General features: G+C 37.1%; 2 protein-coding genes across 13 annotated transcripts in view; one reads left to right on the forward strand and one right to left on the reverse strand.

The window, feature by feature from the left end:
• Positions 1–4,490: 4,490 nt before the first annotated feature.
• Positions 4,491–10,758, reverse strand: LOC134751463 (pyrroline-5-carboxylate reductase 3). The gene is made up of 6 exons (XM_063686869.1): positions 10,544–10,758; positions 10,255–10,341; positions 8,117–8,376; positions 7,028–7,249; positions 5,761–5,972; positions 4,491–5,015 (listed from the first exon to the last, which is right to left on the reverse strand). The coding sequence occupies exons 2-6, from the start codon at positions 10,325–10,327 to the stop codon at positions 4,952–4,954; spliced, it is 831 nt and encodes a 276-aa protein (XP_063542939.1). The 5' UTR covers positions 10,328–10,341; positions 10,544–10,758; the 3' UTR covers positions 4,491–4,951.
• A 992-nt stretch (positions 10,759–11,750) lies between these two features.
• Positions 11,751–19,470, forward strand: part of LOC134751598 (protein lap4) — a 159,227-nt gene continuing 151,507 nt past the window's right edge. For 5 of the 12 annotated variants that reach the window (XM_063687074.1, XM_063687114.1, XM_063687101.1 and 2 more), the window contains exons 1-2: positions 11,753–12,081; positions 14,151–14,268. In XM_063687074.1, coding sequence (XP_063543144.1) covers positions 11,923–12,081; positions 14,151–14,268 — 277 coding nt within the window. In that variant the 5' untranslated portion in view covers positions 11,753–11,922. Of the gene's footprint in view, positions 12,082–14,150; positions 14,269–19,470 lie in introns of all 12 variants that reach the window. The other 7 variants (XM_063687121.1, XM_063687106.1, XM_063687102.1 and 4 more) reach the window with 3 other exon arrangements.

A 19,470-nucleotide genomic window follows, 5' to 3' on the forward strand; every position in this document is an offset into this window, starting at 1 on the left:
ATGTCAAAAATCCGGGCAGCGACATCGTTATTGACAATTGAGGCAGTTATGCAGTCGGCAGTATAGTCGCGCTGCAATACTGCCGCAGTAGTGCAGTTGCGGTCGGAATCCGAACTTACAGTATTATCATATACTAATCTATGATCCGAACTCCGAACGTCATCACCTTTATTCGTTTTGAAAGAACTATCCAACGACCGAACGATCACAACGATCGAAGTGCTGAAGTGTTTGTACGAAAACGCCACCATGTCCGTCCGACTACAGGGCCAGAGCTCGAAGCCTATTCCATTGCAGCGGGGAGTCAGACAAGGAGATGTAATCTCCCCAAAGCTGTTCACCGCTGCATTGGAGGATGCCGTCAAGGTTCTGGACTGGAAAGGACGAGGTATCAATGTAAATGGCGAGTACATCACTCACCTTCGGTTTGCCGATGATATCGTAGTCATGGCTGAGACCATGGAGGACCTCAGTGCGATGCTCGCTGATCTCAGCAGAGTATCTGAACGAGTTGGTCTGAAAATGAACATGGACAAGACGAAGATCATGTCTAACGTCCATGTTGTGCCAACTCCCGTATTAATCGGAGGCTCTGCGCTCGAAGTTGTTGACAATTATGTATACCTAGGACAAACAGTCCAGTTAGGTAGGTCCAACTTCGAGAAAGAGGTCACTCGTCGAATCCGACTCGGTTGGGCAGCGTTCGGGAAGCTCCACAGTATCTTTTCGTCCAAATTGCCGCAGTGTCTTAAGTCAAAAGTCTTTGACCAGTGTGTGTTGCCAGTGATGACATACGGATCTGAGACGTGGGCGCTAACAATGGGCCTCATAAGAAGGCTCAAGGTCACGCAAAGGGCAATGGAGAGAGCTATGCTCGGGGTTTCTCTGCGTGATAGAGTCAGAAATGATGATACCCGCAGTAGAACTAGGGTCACCGACATAGCTCGCAGAATTGCAAACCTTAAGTGGCAGTGGGCGGGGCACATTGCTCGCAGAACTGATGGCCGGTGGGGCCGGAAGGTTCTGGAGTGGCGTCCGCGCACCGGAAGACGAACTGCCGGTAGGCCTCCAACAAGATGGAGCGACGACCTGGTGAAGGTCGCGGGAATTCGGTGGTTGCGAGCGGCACAGGATCGGTCGGAGTGGCGAGCCTTGGGGGAGGCCTATGTCCAGCAGTGGACGTCTATCGGCTGACATGATGATGATGATGATGATCCAACGACACCTCACACCATAGAATTAAAGAGAAAAATTATTTCACCCCCACTTTACACTTTTGGGGAGGTAGGTACCCTAATTAAAAATGTTTTTAAATTATATATATAAATAATTACCCATGCCAAATTGCAGCTTTCTCACTACACTAACGATCACGGAGCAAATAAGCCGCAGACGGACAGACAGACAGTTGACTACGGAACTACACATACACACACACACACACACACACACACACACACACACGACACGGAAATGGCAATTCATTTGTTATTAGGTACTCGGAGCGCATCTCGCTCGTACATTCCAATACTGCGTGATTACCGGGTCAATGAACCCAAATGACAACAGGTGATGAAGATGGTCATATTGAACCCATTTTCCCGTAAGATCAGCCATGACGTCCCGAATAAAAACGGCTGGGACCCGGGTATGTCCTTAAACTACGTCCAAAAGAGAGGTATGGGCACTGTGAATGACATCTCGCTTTGTGTGGTAGGGCACAGGACAGCGGATGTCATTCCAGATCTAGAGCAGAGCCCAACTGGGGAGGTACCTCCACCTCACAGAAAACCGCAGCCAAATAACACTAGACCCTACTAATAGTGTTGTGTTCCTGCCGGTGAGTAAGGTTGCCAGAGCTCGAGGGAGAGGAGTGTTAGGGTCGGCAACGCGCATGTAACTCCTCTGGAGTTGCAGGCGTACATAGGCTATGGAGACTGCTTAACATCAGGCGGGCCGTATGCTTGTTTGCCACCGACGTAGTATAAAAAAAAAGCTAGATATTCCATACAAAACTGAGAGCCCAGAGTAGCGGAAAATTATGGAGCTGTCCTCATGTTACAGTATGGTATTGGGTATTATCTTTTTGAGATTTTTATGTATAAAAAGTTGTAAGTACAATGTGTTGGCAAAAACACCTGATTCACGAGATACCGACTTGTTCCTTATTTTTCAAAATTAATAACTTATCTCTAGGCTAATTTGTCCTAAAAATGAAACGTGCCAAACTGAGGCACTGTTTAAAAAAAACTATCATGCATATTTAAGTGAAGAATAGGTACTCGTATATATCTAAGATTAAGAATCCACCAAAACAAGCCGATTCACACGGCTACCGTTGCGACGGCAATAAATCAAGTTTTGCTTCGAATTAATGCTCCATTTACCACATTCACAGGATTTGGACCCCCGCGCGCGACTTACGTATGTGTACAAATTTCATTAAAATACGACAAAAAAATCCACTAACACCAAAATAATTGACGCGCAAAAATGGCTATTTTGAGGGCCTTTACAGAAAATTATACGAAATCGGAATAATGGGCCCGGAAAAGCCAGGGTTTAGTTATATCGAGCTAGAAGGAGCATATGTAGAAAAATAAATTAGTCGGATTCAAATATCTTTGTTTTTTCGTCTTCATTTCGGAAACTTATCAACCCAGCGAGGGCGCGTATATAAATCATAACATAATCACTGCTATCTAAATCCTATCTTATCGCGAGCTTGGGTCGTACAGTAGGTACTCAATCAAGCTGTCAGTTAAGCGAGAGATCATCACTCACAAGTAGTCCCGCATTAAGAACTAAATCCACGTAAAAATGTTCTTGCCGAGGCAATAGTAATGAGTGATACAAAATATACAAATATTCAAGAAGAAAATTACGTTTCAAAATTAATCACTACGGAAGAACCCGCGAACAGTTCGAAAAATACCAAAGAAAATGGAGCAAAAAAGAAAGTGTCTTTTCTGCGCAGATTACCAAGTATCCGTACCACGGTGACGCCAAACCTGAACATTGTCCGCCACCGTTTTCGAAAACTGAGCTGCGTCAAGGCAGAAAGCGATGATGATTGTGAGGATCTCCCCATGTTGGATATACCGAGACATAAAAGTATAGACATCAGTGTAGGCCTTGCCCGACGCGCCTCGCTTTTCCTTTTTAGAAGAAAATCTGTGTGTATGCATCCGTACCATCCGTATACACCGAAAGTAACATCGAGGAAGATATATTTTGGTGCTGATATGAAGAAATATACTGAATGAAGATCACGATGTTACATAAAAATGATTGAGCGGCACCGTATATTATGACGACATGAGGGATTATGGCTACATTGGCTATCGGCTACATCGGCTTATGAATCGTTGATGCACCATCCATGCAGAAAAATGATAACCAATGACAAGAACATTAACAACGTCATATTTCACTGTTTAACAGACGTCATTGCGTCAAGTTCCGGTATGCTTAGTCTTTTGTTTGATTGTCGCTTTATCTATTACCCACGAATATCATGTGATGTGAATTGTGATAATTAAGTGTTATTAGAAATATACTCTTTATGATGTCTATGAGTTTAATGTGCATGTAGGTCCCTTTGCTAAGTCTAAATAGTCAAATAAATCATTCAATCACTAAAAACTACAATACAACAACACTGCGATAGATGTTATAACTCATATACAGTCCGTTAACTCTCAGAACGACATTCGTTTTTCGGGTAAAATCGGAAGTAATCGCGTAATAGAAAATGACAGTCTCTTACTCTTATTTAGTTGCAATCCAACACCCAAAGAGTGCAGTCGTCTTTTCAGCCTTAAACTATATAAGAGTAGTTAATAGCACCATAACAATAATATCACAATTATCCAATTGTATAATTTTACCATATGAATTGAAATATGTGACTGGTATTATCAACTCTATATAATTTCAAATTTGTTTTCGAATTTCAAATTCTGATTCTATTTTATTTAGATTATGACAAAAAGTCCAATCGCAATATAGTCATCAACCGAATATTAAACATAATGTCATTAGATTAGGGCTTATTTTACATTGAGACCATAGGTATCCTTAACTTTTTGCGGTAAGTTTAAAACTTTTTGTGAGTTAATAAGAAAGCAGAACAGCTGTATCACCTTCGCGTGTTATCGCCGATACCCGATGTATCTTTCTAAAATCCGAAGGTCATTCTGAGAGTTAAACGGACTCGGACTGTACTAAATAAAAAGTGACTAAATCCTCCAGTGGCGAAGGCCGGATTCGAGGAGGCCGATTCAAACTTACATTTTGACATCAAAATTATTTGAAAATATGTTATTCGTTCATTCTCCTCGATCTTAAGATCATTCACCCGTGCGTCTCGCTCAATAACTGTAACTTCATACACAGCTTGATAAATTATAATATACTACTTAAAACTATAGCAGAGATTTAGTAAAGTAGACTAAAATCAGGAAGTAAAAACAATAAAATACTAAATATCACAAACTACAAGTTATAATCAGATTTTTTCAGATCTTTTACATAGGTATGTAAATGTCATGTACAGTTATTGTCAGATGTACGAATACATTCTTATTTTAAATACTGATAAAAAACAAATTGAGGTAATCTTGCAAATACTTTAGGTAACCACATTTACCATTATATAATGACTAGATCTGACATATGTTAACAAGATTGTGAGTTGTAGGATCATTTCCAACAGTTACCAAGTTACACCAATATGTAGTACCTTCAGAACGCTGGCCGGGTTAATTTTGTTTTGGAATTGGGAAACTTGGCGCTAAAATATTTAATTATCGTGTTGTATTGCCGGCTCAGGGTAACCATTAGAAATAACCTAGTTTCTCTAATAAATAAAAAATATATGTAATGTGCATTCTTATCTAGATTTTCTACTTAAGTATAATAAACATGAACTTGTTGCCTGACTTTTTTCCTACTTCTTTCCAAGCTCCTTATTTCTCAGCGTAGATGCCTGTACAGCATTGATCAAAGTGGCCCTGAAAATATATTAACATGTTTTGAACAATTGTTAATGGAATAGATAAACAGAGTATGAATGATATGCCTATACTCTAAATACGAAAATGAACTTTATTGTGTATACACAAATTCGCAATATTCTGCAACCAGAGATACAAAAACAGGCAGATATGAGTACAGTAGGTAAGCATCTAAGCATACAGATCGAATCTCACGTATAAAAGTAAATTCATACTTTACAGTAAGTTTTTAAGAAGTTTTAATACTTATGTGTTTTAATTTGAAACTACATTGGTTCAGGATTCATCATAAGAGACTAATCATCTCGTATAAAAGTTATTGTATAATTATAGAGAGAGAATATTAGTTACATAAAATAAAAAGTGAGCTTGGTCGTGTTCTGTTTCTTTATAAAGCGAGGCGTAGACTAACAAGAACTTGCAGGCAATTTACGTTACATTGCCGACTACTAAGGTAAACTGCATTTAAAAACTTGATCAGATACCGGAATGTATAATGAAAATTGCATGCAAGTTCTTGCTAGTCTAAACCTCGCTTAACGCATTCACTGCCAGCGGGTTTTCTGAGGACCTACCGCGAACCACGTTCGACGTGTTGCCTCCCTAAGTGTGATTTACGTACGAATTTACAAGTGTGACAGAGAGGCAACACGTCGAACGTGGTTCGCGGTAGGCCCTGTGTTCGTCGTCGCTTTTCGTTACATACGGTTTTCCGTTATATATAAGTATGTAATTACAATACCTTATTTTTCCTTCCTCAAGCGCAGTAACTCCACAGATAGTGGAGCCTCCGGGAGAGCAGACTTCATCCTTCAGCAGCCCCGGGTGTTTCCCAGACTGCAAGACCATTTTACCGCTGCCGGCCACCATTTGGGCGGCAAAACGCAATGCTAGCGCGCGAGGAACGCCCTGCTTCACTGCGCCGTCTGCTAGAGCTTCGATTATTATGTATACCTGAAAAAATAAAATAAGACATATTAATTAATGAACCGATATAGCGGAAGACGCTCGACCCCAATTTCAAAGGAATACCGAAAATCGATGTACAGGTTAGCCGTTTGGCACACACATACTAGAGGCCAAAACAAAATTTTTGACCCGCAGTTCCTAAAAAAATTTGCGGGGGGGAGTGGTAAAACATTATTTTTTTGTATGGAAAAAAAAATTTTTTTTCCAAAACTTATCGAGTGTGGTATCATACGAAAGGGCTTTTTGAGGCGATTCTAAAAATATATCACATCATTACATTTCGGCCATTTTTTTTAAATTAAAACAAAAAGAGTTTTCGAAACATACCAAGTTTGGGCTCCTCCAGACACGATATGGCTGATTTTTTTTTGTACAATATACCACAAATGATACGTGATATCCTCATGTCTAACCCTAAGAAAGCAATTTTGAAAATAATATCATTAGCAATTTTTTTTAAATTTTTCAATTTTACAAAGTGACACAGTTCTACTTCAATACCTATTTCACTAGACTTATGGAACTGTACTGCAGATACGGTACATATTAATCATAAAATTATACGTAATATCCATATATCGAACGGGAAATACCTCTTTAACCCTTTAACTGCGCCTTTTCATCGGTTGGTATAGTTTGTTTTGTTTTTGACACAAAATATCAAGATTGTATCCGTCAGATACCGCAGCGAATTTTTTTTAGGAACTGCGTGTCAAAAATTTTGTTTTGGCCTCTAGTATGTGTGTGCCAAACGGCTAACCTGTACATCGATTTGCGGTATTTTTATACGAACGGGTTAGACTAATATTGCTGTCGTCCAGAGCAGAAAAAGCGTTATCGAGCATCGCGTAATTCGCGTAGCATTAAGCGATTTTCACAGCGGCTTGAGGATTTGAGCATTTGGTCAAACTGTGTAGGATTTAAACCAAATTTGTGGCAAGTAAAAATTTTCAAAACAGCATTTATACCTAAAAAGTCAAACTCCCATTCAGAGTTACACATGATTAATAATAATTATTATTTATGTGGCAACAACTTACAAAAGCAGGTCCACAGCCAATTAAGGAGCCTAAAGAATCCATCAAAGACTCTGGCACCCTCTCACACATGCCACAATTGCTGAGCAGCCTCTCCACCAGCCTACACTGGTCTTCCGTTACACTGTCGTCCGGTGTGTACAAGCAGGCACCTTCTCCTACAGTCATTGGGGTGTTGGGCATTATCCGTATTACACTCACATCTTTAGAGAGTTGCTTTAGGACCTGAAAGTAGTGAACAATGAAAATAAAACAATTTTGTAAATTATTAAGTAAATTTTAGACCGCGGGCCAGAAACTGATTTCCATGACCAATCGCCTCCCGGGCGAAAACTCAGTGGTTAACGGCTATGTATGATGAATCCTCGTGAACGTCAGCTGCCGCTCCGTTGGTGGGTTGAGGAATGACAGCCACCGAAACGCGTAACACGTCTTTCTACCGCGATACAACAGGCTGACGATTTGTTTTATTAACAATAGCATCTAAACTATCATCTGACAAAGTATCAAATGCCTCCAGGGCGAAAACTCGTATAGCGGTTAACGCGCTATACGAGTTTACGCCCGGAGGGCGATGACTGACGAAATTTGCGCCTGGCTCGCGGTCTATTTTGATTATAACCGGTTTAAAAAAAGATTCTACAGTTTGATATACATTCCATTTTTTTAATTATTTAATATAACTTAATATTATCTACCCAAAACAAGTTGATGCAGAACACAACACAAATTAGAATTGCATTCTTGGTCAATTTGTCCAAAACTCCAAACTATCTTATTTTAACTGTCTGATTGAAAAGGTAGGGCAATGCTTATATGTATGTACAGTCAAGGTCATAAATAAATATGTATACACTTTTTACCTTATTTGTGATATGAAGGTCGAGAATTGTGGACATAGTTATTATTATTACCTATTTCTGGAGCATGCCAGTCTATTAAATTTATAATTATAATTATAAATTATAATCTGAGCTATTGTTAGCTCTTAGTTTTGAGACTGGGAAAGATTACAATTTATAAGTATGTAGTTAGTCAGAATTTTTTAAATCCGTTTAACAATAATAATGTAAACAACATATCTACACAAACCTTTTGCAAATCACCAATAGTTATCCCGGCCAACATTGAAACAAAAAGCACCTTTTTACAAGACAGAGTTGTTGTTAATGTTTGGAGACAGTCATTGACAGCGGCTTCAAGCATGCCTGGCTTAACACCCAAAAATATTACATCACAGTGACAGAATACTTCACCATTTTTGTTTGTAACATTGGCACCTAGGTCACTCCAGTGCTTCAGGTTATTCAAGCGAGGTCCTGATACCCATATCTTGGATGGTGAGTGTGTTTCTATAAAATTTTATTATATTTTGAATGAAATATTACATAATTATCTAGGGTACATCATTAATACTATACTAATACTATTATTATATTATTACTATACATGCAACGGATAGTGGTTTGGCCGGATACCAGATGTTCTGCCTGACCATCGGCCGAATATTCGGTATCCGGCCGCCGAATATTGCAGGTTTTGACCTGTTTCGTAGTGAACGTTCACACGGACTCATTTCTAGCTTCTGAATGCGTGCGAGTGGAATGTTTAAATTGTTTAGAAATAATAAACGAGTATGATTATGACCATGACTGTTTCTTAAATCCAATTTGTTTACTCCGAGATCAAGCAGTTACTATCCAGTATCCGGCTGGATAGTAGGTAACTATCCAGTATCCGGCCGGATATTAAAATAAGGGCCGGATACCGGATAGTAACCGAATATCCGGTGCATCTCTAATTATTACTGTTATCATTACTTACACATTTAGATTTAAATTGTAAGCAAAACAACCTGTGGAAGACTGGTGTTCTCTTAACACATTATACAGCTATTGTTAAACATCTTAGGGTGGTATTACACCTGTCCAATAGGGATGATAACACAATTAACACTTGTTGAATTTTATAACAAAATATCGCAATAATGTAAATATTAAAATAATATATGAAAATGATTAAAAAAATACAGGACCTAAGTTTCAAAATTTAAAGTCTTTTTAACTTAAAAAAGATTGTACAGCCACTATATGCATAAGCGCTATATTTAACCGACAAAATCGCAAATTGACTTATTTTCCATACTTCAAGATGGGCACTCAGTGACCTTGACGTCACATTCACTTATCATTTTGTTAGGAGCATTTTGTGAGTGAAATACGACTGTCGGACTTTGACTTTTGTATCGATTTAATGCTGTGGGTCCCATATAGACATTTGATCCCAAAAACTAATTAATTTTAGTTAAGAGGCCGGTGTCGATTTTAGTCGCAAAAATGTAAAATTGATAGATTTCGTCGATGAAATTGTACACCTTTTGTTACCAAATTGAAATAACAAGTACTGGTTTCTATTAGCACGTCTTCTTATCTTGCCTTTTATCAGATCAATTTTTTGAAAACAGACTCACTAAATTAGTAATGATTTTTTTTCTGATGGACGTTTAGGTAAACGCGCGTAAAGCACTGATTTTGTCGCTCTTATTTGTAAATTTCGTAAAGTTTGGACTGCTAAAAATGGTAAATTTGTATTACACATATTCTGTACTTGACCTTTATCAGATTACATTTTTGTTATATGACTTAGAGTTCGAGGAAATGAAACTTAAACGAATTCAATTTTCTCCAGAAATTACTTCAAAACAAGTTACAATTTCTCTGAAAATTGACTTAATTTCAACGTAATTTAGATACTTGAACAATCTACAACATTTGCTGAAACTATTCTAATACATCAATTTGTATAATTTACCACCATAATTTTTTGATGAATTTTTAAAAACTGCCCCTTCTCTTCATATATTACCGGTGACGCACGCTCGCGACCTCATAATTAAAAGGCAAGATGAGAAAACGTGCTAATAGAAATTAATACTTGTTATTTAGATATTACGTAACAAAACGTGTATAATTTCAACGACTAAATCTATCAATTTAAAATTTTTGCTCCAAAATCGACTACGGCCTCTTAATAAAAATTTGTCATCAAGCCTATTTCTTTGTCCAATGTGTATTTGCATTTCACATTTTGCTTAGTGAGAGAGTGAGAGGCAATGCACATTGGACATGGACAGGTGGAATACCAACAGTTATTTTTATTTATTTATTAGGTAAAGCCAGAATAGTTTCAAGATTTTTTTTAATATGCAGGTTTATTTGAACAGAACTTACCAGTTTTCAAAATGCCTTTCACTATAGCAGTGGACATATTGCCACCACCAATAAATCCAAGGTTGAACGACATCCTCGCGGATTAATCTGTAACATGAATAATAGTTACTTTTCGGAACTAGAAGATGCCAAGATTCAATTACATGTGCTTGACTTGATGTGCTTCTTAACATTAGCCTTGAATGAACTTTATGAAATAAAAGAACACAATTAATCTATTTAAAGTACTGAAATTTAGGACAAAAAGAATACATACTAATTGAATTGAATAAAATTATGCCCAGCTTACCGCAATATTTGTAGTTAATCAAAAATCTAGATAGTTTTCTAAATAATAAGTTTCAAAAGTGTATGTTCAGACAGTTAACTATATCTGAAAAAATGTTTTTGCATAAAATTCAAAATCGTTCCACTCTCATCTGTAAGAAATGTACAGCGAGTATTCACTAACAAATTAAATTAAACTATTAAATTTCCAATTTTCCATCATAACCATTCATAACATAATGTCAAGTGTCTGAAGTCGAAGTGTCACATAATAAATATAATAATATACAGCCATCAGCCATCTGATTGTTCACCGCGATGAGTGCGATGAAATCCTGAAAATATTAATGTCGTAATATCTTACAAAATTTTGTAATTTTGTAACTATGTTTTTATTAATTAGAGAAAATTGTTTATTTTCTTTATTTTCGAGAATAACAAAAGATTCGCAAATAATAATAAATATTTGTTTCTGACATTTAAAAAAATTATCTTGTAATTAGTTGAAAACCGCGTGAAACGAAAAGTCGAAATCATGTCGACAATCGCATGCGATTTGCGTATTGCGATACATTACGGCTTGATTGCTGATTGATAGAACAAGTTTGTTGCTCCTACACTATAGCCATAGCCATAGTCATAGCCATCAATTATAGTTTGTCAAAGGACTGTCTCTTTTCAAACATAGACAGAGAGAATCATACTATCTTTGTCTTACACTAGTACTAGCACCCAAAAGAAAGGGATGAATATAACTTTCCTGGTTGTTACAGACTGACAAATTGGTTTGACCAACTATAATTAAAATAGCATGCCATTTGCGATTTGTTGCTAGGTCTGTAAAAGCCTTTACTTCCATCTCACTGACAATACAATTCAAAGAATATAATACTCACTAGGATACAATTACACCTTTACAAATGCACGGGCGTGCATTATAAGGGTCGTACATTAAATCCTTTTATTTTAACTTCTTGGTGTTGCCATTATAACTAAACTAAAATCAAAGTCAAAATGGAATGATAATAACTTATGATATCTTATATTATAATAGATTAGATTACGTATTGTTTTTTTTATTTTGAGTTAACATTATTATTTGGTCGTTTACGTTTGGTTTACATTATGAAGCTTCACAATCGCATTTTTCGTTCATTACCACATTAGCAAATCACATCGTCATCAAATCTGAATTAAAAATAATAAAAACTGTCACTGGCAACATTGATAGTTTGTGGCTTCGTTTTCTAGGGTGAGGTGCGAGTACATTTATATTATGGATTATTTTGATATCGTTATCAAACGAAAATGCTGAAATAATATCGAAATTGAAAAGTGCTCAAATATGTGTCGTGAAAGTGATATAACATTACATAGTTTGTTTGAAGTGTAGTGATCAACATGTTTCGATGTATACCTTTGTTCAAATGTAATCGCCAAGTGGAATGTGTAGACAAGCGGCATTGCTCGTTGCCAACAGTACCCGAAGATATTTTGCGGTATTCTAGGAGTTTAGAGGAACTTTTTCTGGATGCGAACCACATAAGGGATTTACCGAAGGTTTGTTTTCTGTAACCTAAAATATAAGATCGTGGGCGTTCACCTTATCACTGAACTGTAAATAATATTATAACGACTACAACTTACTGTTGCTTGTTTTACTACTCTTTGTAAAGAAAGCCTTGGTATTTTGCTGCATTATACTCATAAAAGCTTGTCAAATAGGTATTGTGTGATTTGACGTACAATTTTATACATATTCACCTTGTAATTTTCACCTGGTAAACAAACCAGCAACAATTTTATTCTGCGCGCAGCTGTTTTGCATAATTAAACAAATTGAGTTATTCAATCGGTTACTATAATTTATTATAATTGGTATAAAAACCCTGAATATACATAAAAATATCTAAGGTTTAGTACATCAGGCATATAAAATTAAATTAACTAGATTATTTTGTGGAAAGTTTAGATGTAGGTAATTTATTAATGTTGATCTAAACATTACAGTACAGGAAAGTTGTTAAAATAAAGAGAGTATAGACACAACAGACACACAAAGACGCCGACAATATTTTTTACGAATTTAAATAAAAAACTGCTTGAGACTTTGGGTGACCCTAGGGCTGGCTCGTTCCTAGGACAAAGAATAGGCATTGCCATTCATAACGAAAAAAGGCAAACATAGGCTAAGAAGCTATGGTTAACATACATTAAATTATGTAAAATTATTTTCCATAATGTCAATATCCAGAGAGGAAAATGGGGACTACATTTTTATGGAGAAGGGGCCGTCCCCTTCCCTCTTTAAGGTGAATCAACTTTTACTTGTTAAGTATTTCTATGGGTATCATATTACAACTTTGAAAAATGTTTGTCTGATATTTCATTTGACCAATCATGATTCAAAAACTGTTAATTTTTCTAAATGTTGCAAAAATACATTCTGTAGAAGCCATTGGGTTAGGTTAGGTAACATTGATAGCCCTTCCAAAAATCTGATGATTTTGAAAAAAATAGCTTAATCAAATTAAAGATAGATATAACTCCGTAATAGATGGATACAGTCTAAGTAAAAAACGTGCCTCGAAAATCACGAAAATTTGATTCCCGATCAGATGGCGCCACTAGTTTTGGCCTACTCTCGTATAGAGGGTGTTGACGGTTTCGTTTGTTATTTATAATTTTAACGCATATCAGTGAAAGAACATGGGTCAAAATCATATAAAAATAATTAATGCAAATAAAAAAACCATTTATCCATATTTAAATACATTTTAACGTATTTCTATAAATCTTCATTTTTAGTTTTAAAGTATGTAGATAGATGGCAGTGAATTTACAGAGGTTACAACTTTTACTGTGACAGTACCGCTCTATCTTATTATATCCTCTTTGATCAAATGTAAATTTGGCCAATGATACATCGGACACATAATGTTTCAAAGTTGTAATAGGTGACCTTTCTATTATAACAGCAGATTCCCCTGGGTCACTATTAAAATCTTTGATTTATGGCATTTAAATAAACTTATCATTAACAAAAAGCCACTGCCATAAGAGTCATCAACCTAGCATATTAGCAGAATCGGTTAAAATTGTTTTTCTGACAAACTGCTATATATTGTCCCCTCTTAATTAATTGTAAAATGTGATTTTTAAATTTAACAATTGGCAAAACTGATATTTGATATGAAAACATAACTTCATAGTAGTATTTATAAACAGTGTTCTAGACCTAGTTGTCATATAGCAGGCAATTTGAGTTGTTATTGTCATAATGAGGAAATATACAATGTGCCTATACCTACTTGTATTGTCAACCTAAAACAATAAGTTAACCATATTTTTATTTATTTAAACAATGGTGAACAGAGACATGTTTTCTTTAAACTAATGTGCTACTTTAGTTTCATTACAACACAATTGAACTAGATTTTAAAGTGTTATCTATGTGTCTTTTTTTACGACGTCGGTGGCAAACAAGCATACGGCCCGCCTGATGGTAAGCGGTCACCGTAGCTTATGGACACTTGCAACTCCAGAGGAATACATGCTCGTTGCCGACCCACACCCCGCACCCTCGTTTGAGCTGATGCGTGTTAATGCCTACCATAATTTTGTTACAGAATTTCTTCAGACTCCACCGGCTAAGAAGATTAGGGCTTAGTGACAATGAAATACATAAACTCCCGCCAGACATACAGAACTTTGAGAATTTAGTGGAACTAGACGTCTCCAGAAATGGTGAGTATTAATAATTTGTCTTATAAATGTTAAAACTTCATTGGACAGCTTAGCACTTAGTCATTATTTAATAATGTGAAAACTATTTATTTCAGTCAACTATCAGCTCTAATACCTTTTTCATCACACTCGCTCAGTTAATGTGGAATTGCATGCAGGCTTAGCGGGAACTATAGAAAAAGCGTTTTCCCTAGGGAGTTATGAAGTTTCTAGTATTATAAGTAACAGTTTTTTGTTTTTATACTTAATTTTTGTATCGCAAGTGTGATGAAAAACATTGTGTGAACTCGGGGCGTAATAATATTGCAAACTCAAGTCTATAAATGCCGCCCCATGGCCCATGTTGCACAATGTACTATTTATGGTAATATGAATGTTATGTAAGGTAAGCTGTAAAGACATACCTTTTAATGATGCTCGTGAAGTTGACCACCCCATTTCGTTTGCCCGCAAATGGCATATCTATATCGTTAGTTCATCGTTAGTTCACGTTTGTTCGGTAGGTAAAATCGTTAGGACCCGATTCCAAAGTCGATTTTTTTTTTAAAAAAAAGGGGGTGGCTGTCTTCACGCTAGCCACCCCAAACCACTTTTTGTTAGTTTTTTTGGTCTAGATAGCAAGATATTCGTTAGTTCATGATTGTTCAGGCATTGGAATCGTTAGGACCCGATTCCTTCATTTTTTATTTTTTTTTAAAGTGGGGTGGCTGTCTTCACGCTAACCACCCCACCCAGAAATCAGTCAAACTAACCATGTGAATCCATCGGGCGACGTTAGTTCACGTTTGTTCAGGCATTAAAATCGTTAGGATCTCAATAGATTTGCTATAAAAAAATAAAATCAAAAAATTCATATTGGCCGGCCGAGATAGTTCAGCAGGGGAGGCGTAACAAGCAATCGACACAGATACTAACGATTCTATGCCCTAAATAAGCATCTATAGACGATATATAACCGATACAGTACGGTAACTTGCGGGTATTCAGAACAGATTAAAAGATTTTCGTGGTTTTATATTTTTTTTATTCTATGGTGGTGGCTGTCTTCACGCTAGCCACCCCAAACCACTTTTTGTTAGTTTTTTTGGTCTAGATAGCAAGATATTCGTTAGTTCATGATTGTTCAGGCATTGGAATCGTTAGGACCCGATTCCTTCATTTTTTTTTTTTTTTTTAAGTGGGGTGGCTGTCTTCACGCTAACCACCCCACCCAGAAATCAGTCAAACTAACCATGTGAATCCATCGGGCGACGTTAGTTCACGTTTGTTCAGGCATTAAAATCGTTAGGATCTCAATAGATTTGCTATAAAAAAATAAAATCAAAAAATTCATATTGGCCGGCCGAGATAGTTCAGCAGGGGGGGCGTAACAAGCAATCGACACATACTAACGATTCTATGCCCTAAATAAGCATCTATAGACGATATACAACCGATACAGTACGGTAACTTGCGGGTATTCAAAACAGATTAAAAGATTTTCGTGGTTTTATATATTTCTTATTCTATGGTGGTGGCTGACTTCACGCTAGCCACCCCAAACCATTTATTGTTAGTTTTTTTGGTCTAGATAGCAAGATATTCGTTAGTTCATGATTGTTCAAGCATTGAAATCGTTAGGACCCGATTCCTTCATTTTTTTTTAAAGTGGGGTGGCTGTCTTCACGCTAACCACCCCACCCCGAAATCAGTCAAACTAACTATGTGAATCCATCGGGCGACGTTAGTTCACGTTTGTTCAGACATTAAAATCGTTAGGATCTCAATAGATAAAAACATAAAATCGAAAAATTCATATTGGCCGGCCGAGATAGTTCAGTAGGGAGGGTGTAACAAGCAATCGACACAGATACTAACGATTCTAAGCCCTACATAAGCCCGATATAACGCCGACACAGTACAGTAATTTGGCGGCATTAAATAAGGTTAGACAGGCAATAATAAAATGCAAAAACTTTAACTTATGCTCCTAAGTCGACGGCTGAAAAAAATACTCAGAATCGGGTCCTTACGATGCCACTTGCAGAATAACATCATCAGACTATGCTAATTCACGATAGGTAGGTCATTTGCGGGCGATCAAAACAAATTTGCCGAAAAAAAAAAACTTGAAAATTTTAATAACCCAACTTATGCTCCTAAGTCGACGGCTGAAAAAAATACTCAGAATCGGGTCCTTACGATGTCACTTGCAGAATAACATCAGCCGACCATGCTGATTCAAGATAGGTAGGTCATTTGCGGGCGATCAAAGCAGGTTTTGCGGAAAAAAATAAAATTTAAAATTTTAATAACCCAACTTATGCTCCTAATTCAACGGCTGAAAAAAATACTCAGAATCGGGTCCTTACGATGCCACTTGCAGAATAACATCAGCCGACCATGCTGATTCAAGATAGGTAGGTCATTTGCGGGCGATCATAGTAGATTTTGCGGAAAAAAATAAAACTTGAAAATTTGAATAACTCAACTTATGCTCCTGAGTCGACGGCTGAAAAAATACTCAGAATCGGGTCCTTACGATGCCACTTGCAGAATAACATCAGCTGACCATGCTGATTCAAGATAGGTAGGTCATTTGCGGGCGATCAAAACAAATTTGCCGAAAAAAAAAAACTTGAAAATTTTAATAACCCAACTTATGCTCCTAAGTCAACGGCTGAAAAAAATACTCAGAATCGGGTCCTTACGATGCCACTTGCAAAATAACATCAGCCGACCATGCTGATTCAAGATAGGTAGGTCATTTGCGGGCGATCATAGCAGATTTTGCGGAAAAAAATAAAACTTGAAAATTTGAATAACCCAACTTATGCTCCTAAGTCGACGGCTGAAAAAAATACTCAGAATCGGGTCCTTACGATGCCACTTGCAGAATAACATCAGCCGACCATGCTGATTCAAGATAGGTAGGTCATTTGCGGGCAATCAAAGCAGATTTTGCGGAAAAAATAAAACTTTTAAATTTGAATAACCCAACTTATGCTCCTAAGTAGACGGCTGAAAAAAATACTCAGAATCGGGTCTTTACGATGCCACTTGCAGAATAACATCAGCCGACCATGCTAAATTAAGAAAGGTAGGTCATTTGCGGGCGATCAATGCAGATTTTGCGGAAAAAAATAAAACAAATACTCGTATTTGAATAACCCAACTTATGCTCCTAAGTCGACGGCTGAAAAAAATACTCAGAATCGGGTCCTTACGATGCCACTTGCAGAATAACATCAGCAGACCATGCTGATTCAAGATAGGTAGGTCATTTGCGGGCGATCAAAACACATTTTCCGGAAAAAAATAAAACTTTGAAATTTAAATAACCCAACTTAAGCTTTTAAGTCGACGGTTGAAAAAAATACTCAGAATCGGGTCCTTACGATGCCACTTGCAGAATAACATCAGCCGACCATACTGATTCAAGATAGGTAGGTCATTTGCGGGCGCTCAAAGCAGATTTTGCGGAAAAAAATAAAACTTGAAAATTTGAATAACCCAACTTATGCTCCTAAGTAGACGGCTGAAAAAAATTGGCTGGAGTTTATCGGTTTGAGTTACTGGAGGTTTCTTATGGAGGCTGATGGATGAGCTGTAGGGGTTGTTGTGGAGGCTCGTCGGGGACCACATGGTTCCCACCTCAGTACTCATCGGATGAGGTTGAGAAGAGTATACCTATGAGATGCGGGATGCACGATGAGTTCTCTTGTCGAGATTCAGTTGTGCCGCGCATCCACTGATACAAGCCACGGGACTTGGGGCCCTTCTTATCTCCCTGAGAGTGTTGAGGTTACATTCATAACAAGAGAATAGAGGTATGAGATTGAGAGCAGATGGAATTGTGCGCCCATCGAGTGTTGATTCCTGGTCAGTGCAATAGCTATTTTATACTGTGCTTTGTATACATAGAGATCCATGTAGCGAGGTTATCATTACATCCCCCTTGGAGTAAAACTCCGCTACAACTTTGCTGAAGGGTACAAGAAATGAATTTCAACGGCGACTAATTTTGTGTAGCCGGAACGAGGGGGCTCATTTCAAACAATTTATCAGTTAAATAATTTAAGTGTAACAAATTGATAGTAAAATAAAATTAATGTTAGATTTAACGATCATTTTTATTTTTAAGACCAAATGTTGGTTAGAGAAATTTTATCCTGAATAATAATACTATCGATTAGTATAATAAAATAGGGATTGTTTGTTTTTTTTTATTTTAGTTGGTTCGAGTCCCGTGCGAGGCAAGCGAGTTTAAAAAAATATTTGAATGCAGTTTTGTTTCTTTTTAAAAATAAAGGAATGTCTCCTTTAAGTAAAATGAGCCAGCTTAAGGATTTAAGGTAGTTTCCCTCCAGGGCCCGACTTATCTTTCCACGCTGTATAATGATTTCAAATAAAAAAATAAAAATAGCGTCAAATACATCATGCCCAGAGCCCAGTCCATCATCTGATTAAATGTATTGCTGCAGGCGACTTTGACTTATAAATAGTTTTCTTACGGAGTAGTTGTATTTTGTACTAAGCATGATATCTTAAGCTGCATTATCAGCAACTGACCAGCAAGATGATTATTATCAGTGCGCTTTTTTCTGGAAATTATTTTTCATGGTTGCCTCCACTGGGTATAGGTGAAAAAAAATCTGTTGTTACCACTGTTACCAATTTGGTGGTACCTAGTGGGAATAATCATTTGAAACCCCATCACTGATTGATCTTCCTATGCCACCAATCAAAAATTGTTAGTGACAAGAAAGGGCTGTTTCCGTTAAAACTTCTTTGTTCTTTACTATACTATGCCAAGTCTTGAAATAAACAGGTTGCAGGCGTCCATAGGCTACGGTGACTGCTTGCCATCAGGCGGGCCGTATGCTTGTTTGCCACCGACGTAGTATAAAAAAATAACACCAAAACTTGTCACTACGCATTTTGTACTGATTATTATCAAAATATATTGAGACATTAAGTAGTATGATAGGCAATTTATAATAATTATTATAACATAACAAAAGTATATCCGACCCGGGTATGTCCTTAAACTACGTCCAAAAGAGAGGTATGGGCACTGTGAATAACATCTCGCTTTGTGTGGTAGGGCACAGGACAGCGGATGTCATTCCAGATCTAGAGCAGAGCCCAACTGGGGAGGTACCTCCACCTTACAGAAAACCGCAGCCAAATAACACTAGACCCTACTAATAGTGTTGTGTT

Source organism: Cydia strobilella, chromosome 2, assembly GCF_947568885.1.
Source record: "Cydia strobilella chromosome 2, ilCydStro3.1, whole genome shotgun sequence".
Lineage (NCBI taxonomy): Eukaryota > Metazoa > Arthropoda > Insecta > Lepidoptera > Tortricidae > Cydia > Cydia strobilella.

What these genes read in the sequence shown, in the direction of transcription:
- LOC134751463 (XM_063686869.1), bottom strand. Translation starts at nt 10,327, where the DNA reads ATGTCGTTCAACCTTGGATTTATTGGTGGTGGCAATATGTCCACTGCT. An exon ending in CTATTGGTGATTTGCAAAAG is followed by an intron (nt 7,250 to 8,116) that starts GTTTGTGTAGAT and finishes CACTACTTTCAG; the next exon opens with GTCCTAAAGCAACTCTCTAA. An exon ending in CTTGAGGAAGGAAAAATAAG is followed by an intron (nt 5,016 to 5,760) that starts GTATTGTAATTA and finishes ATATATTTTCAG; the next exon opens with GGCCACTTTGATCAATGCTG.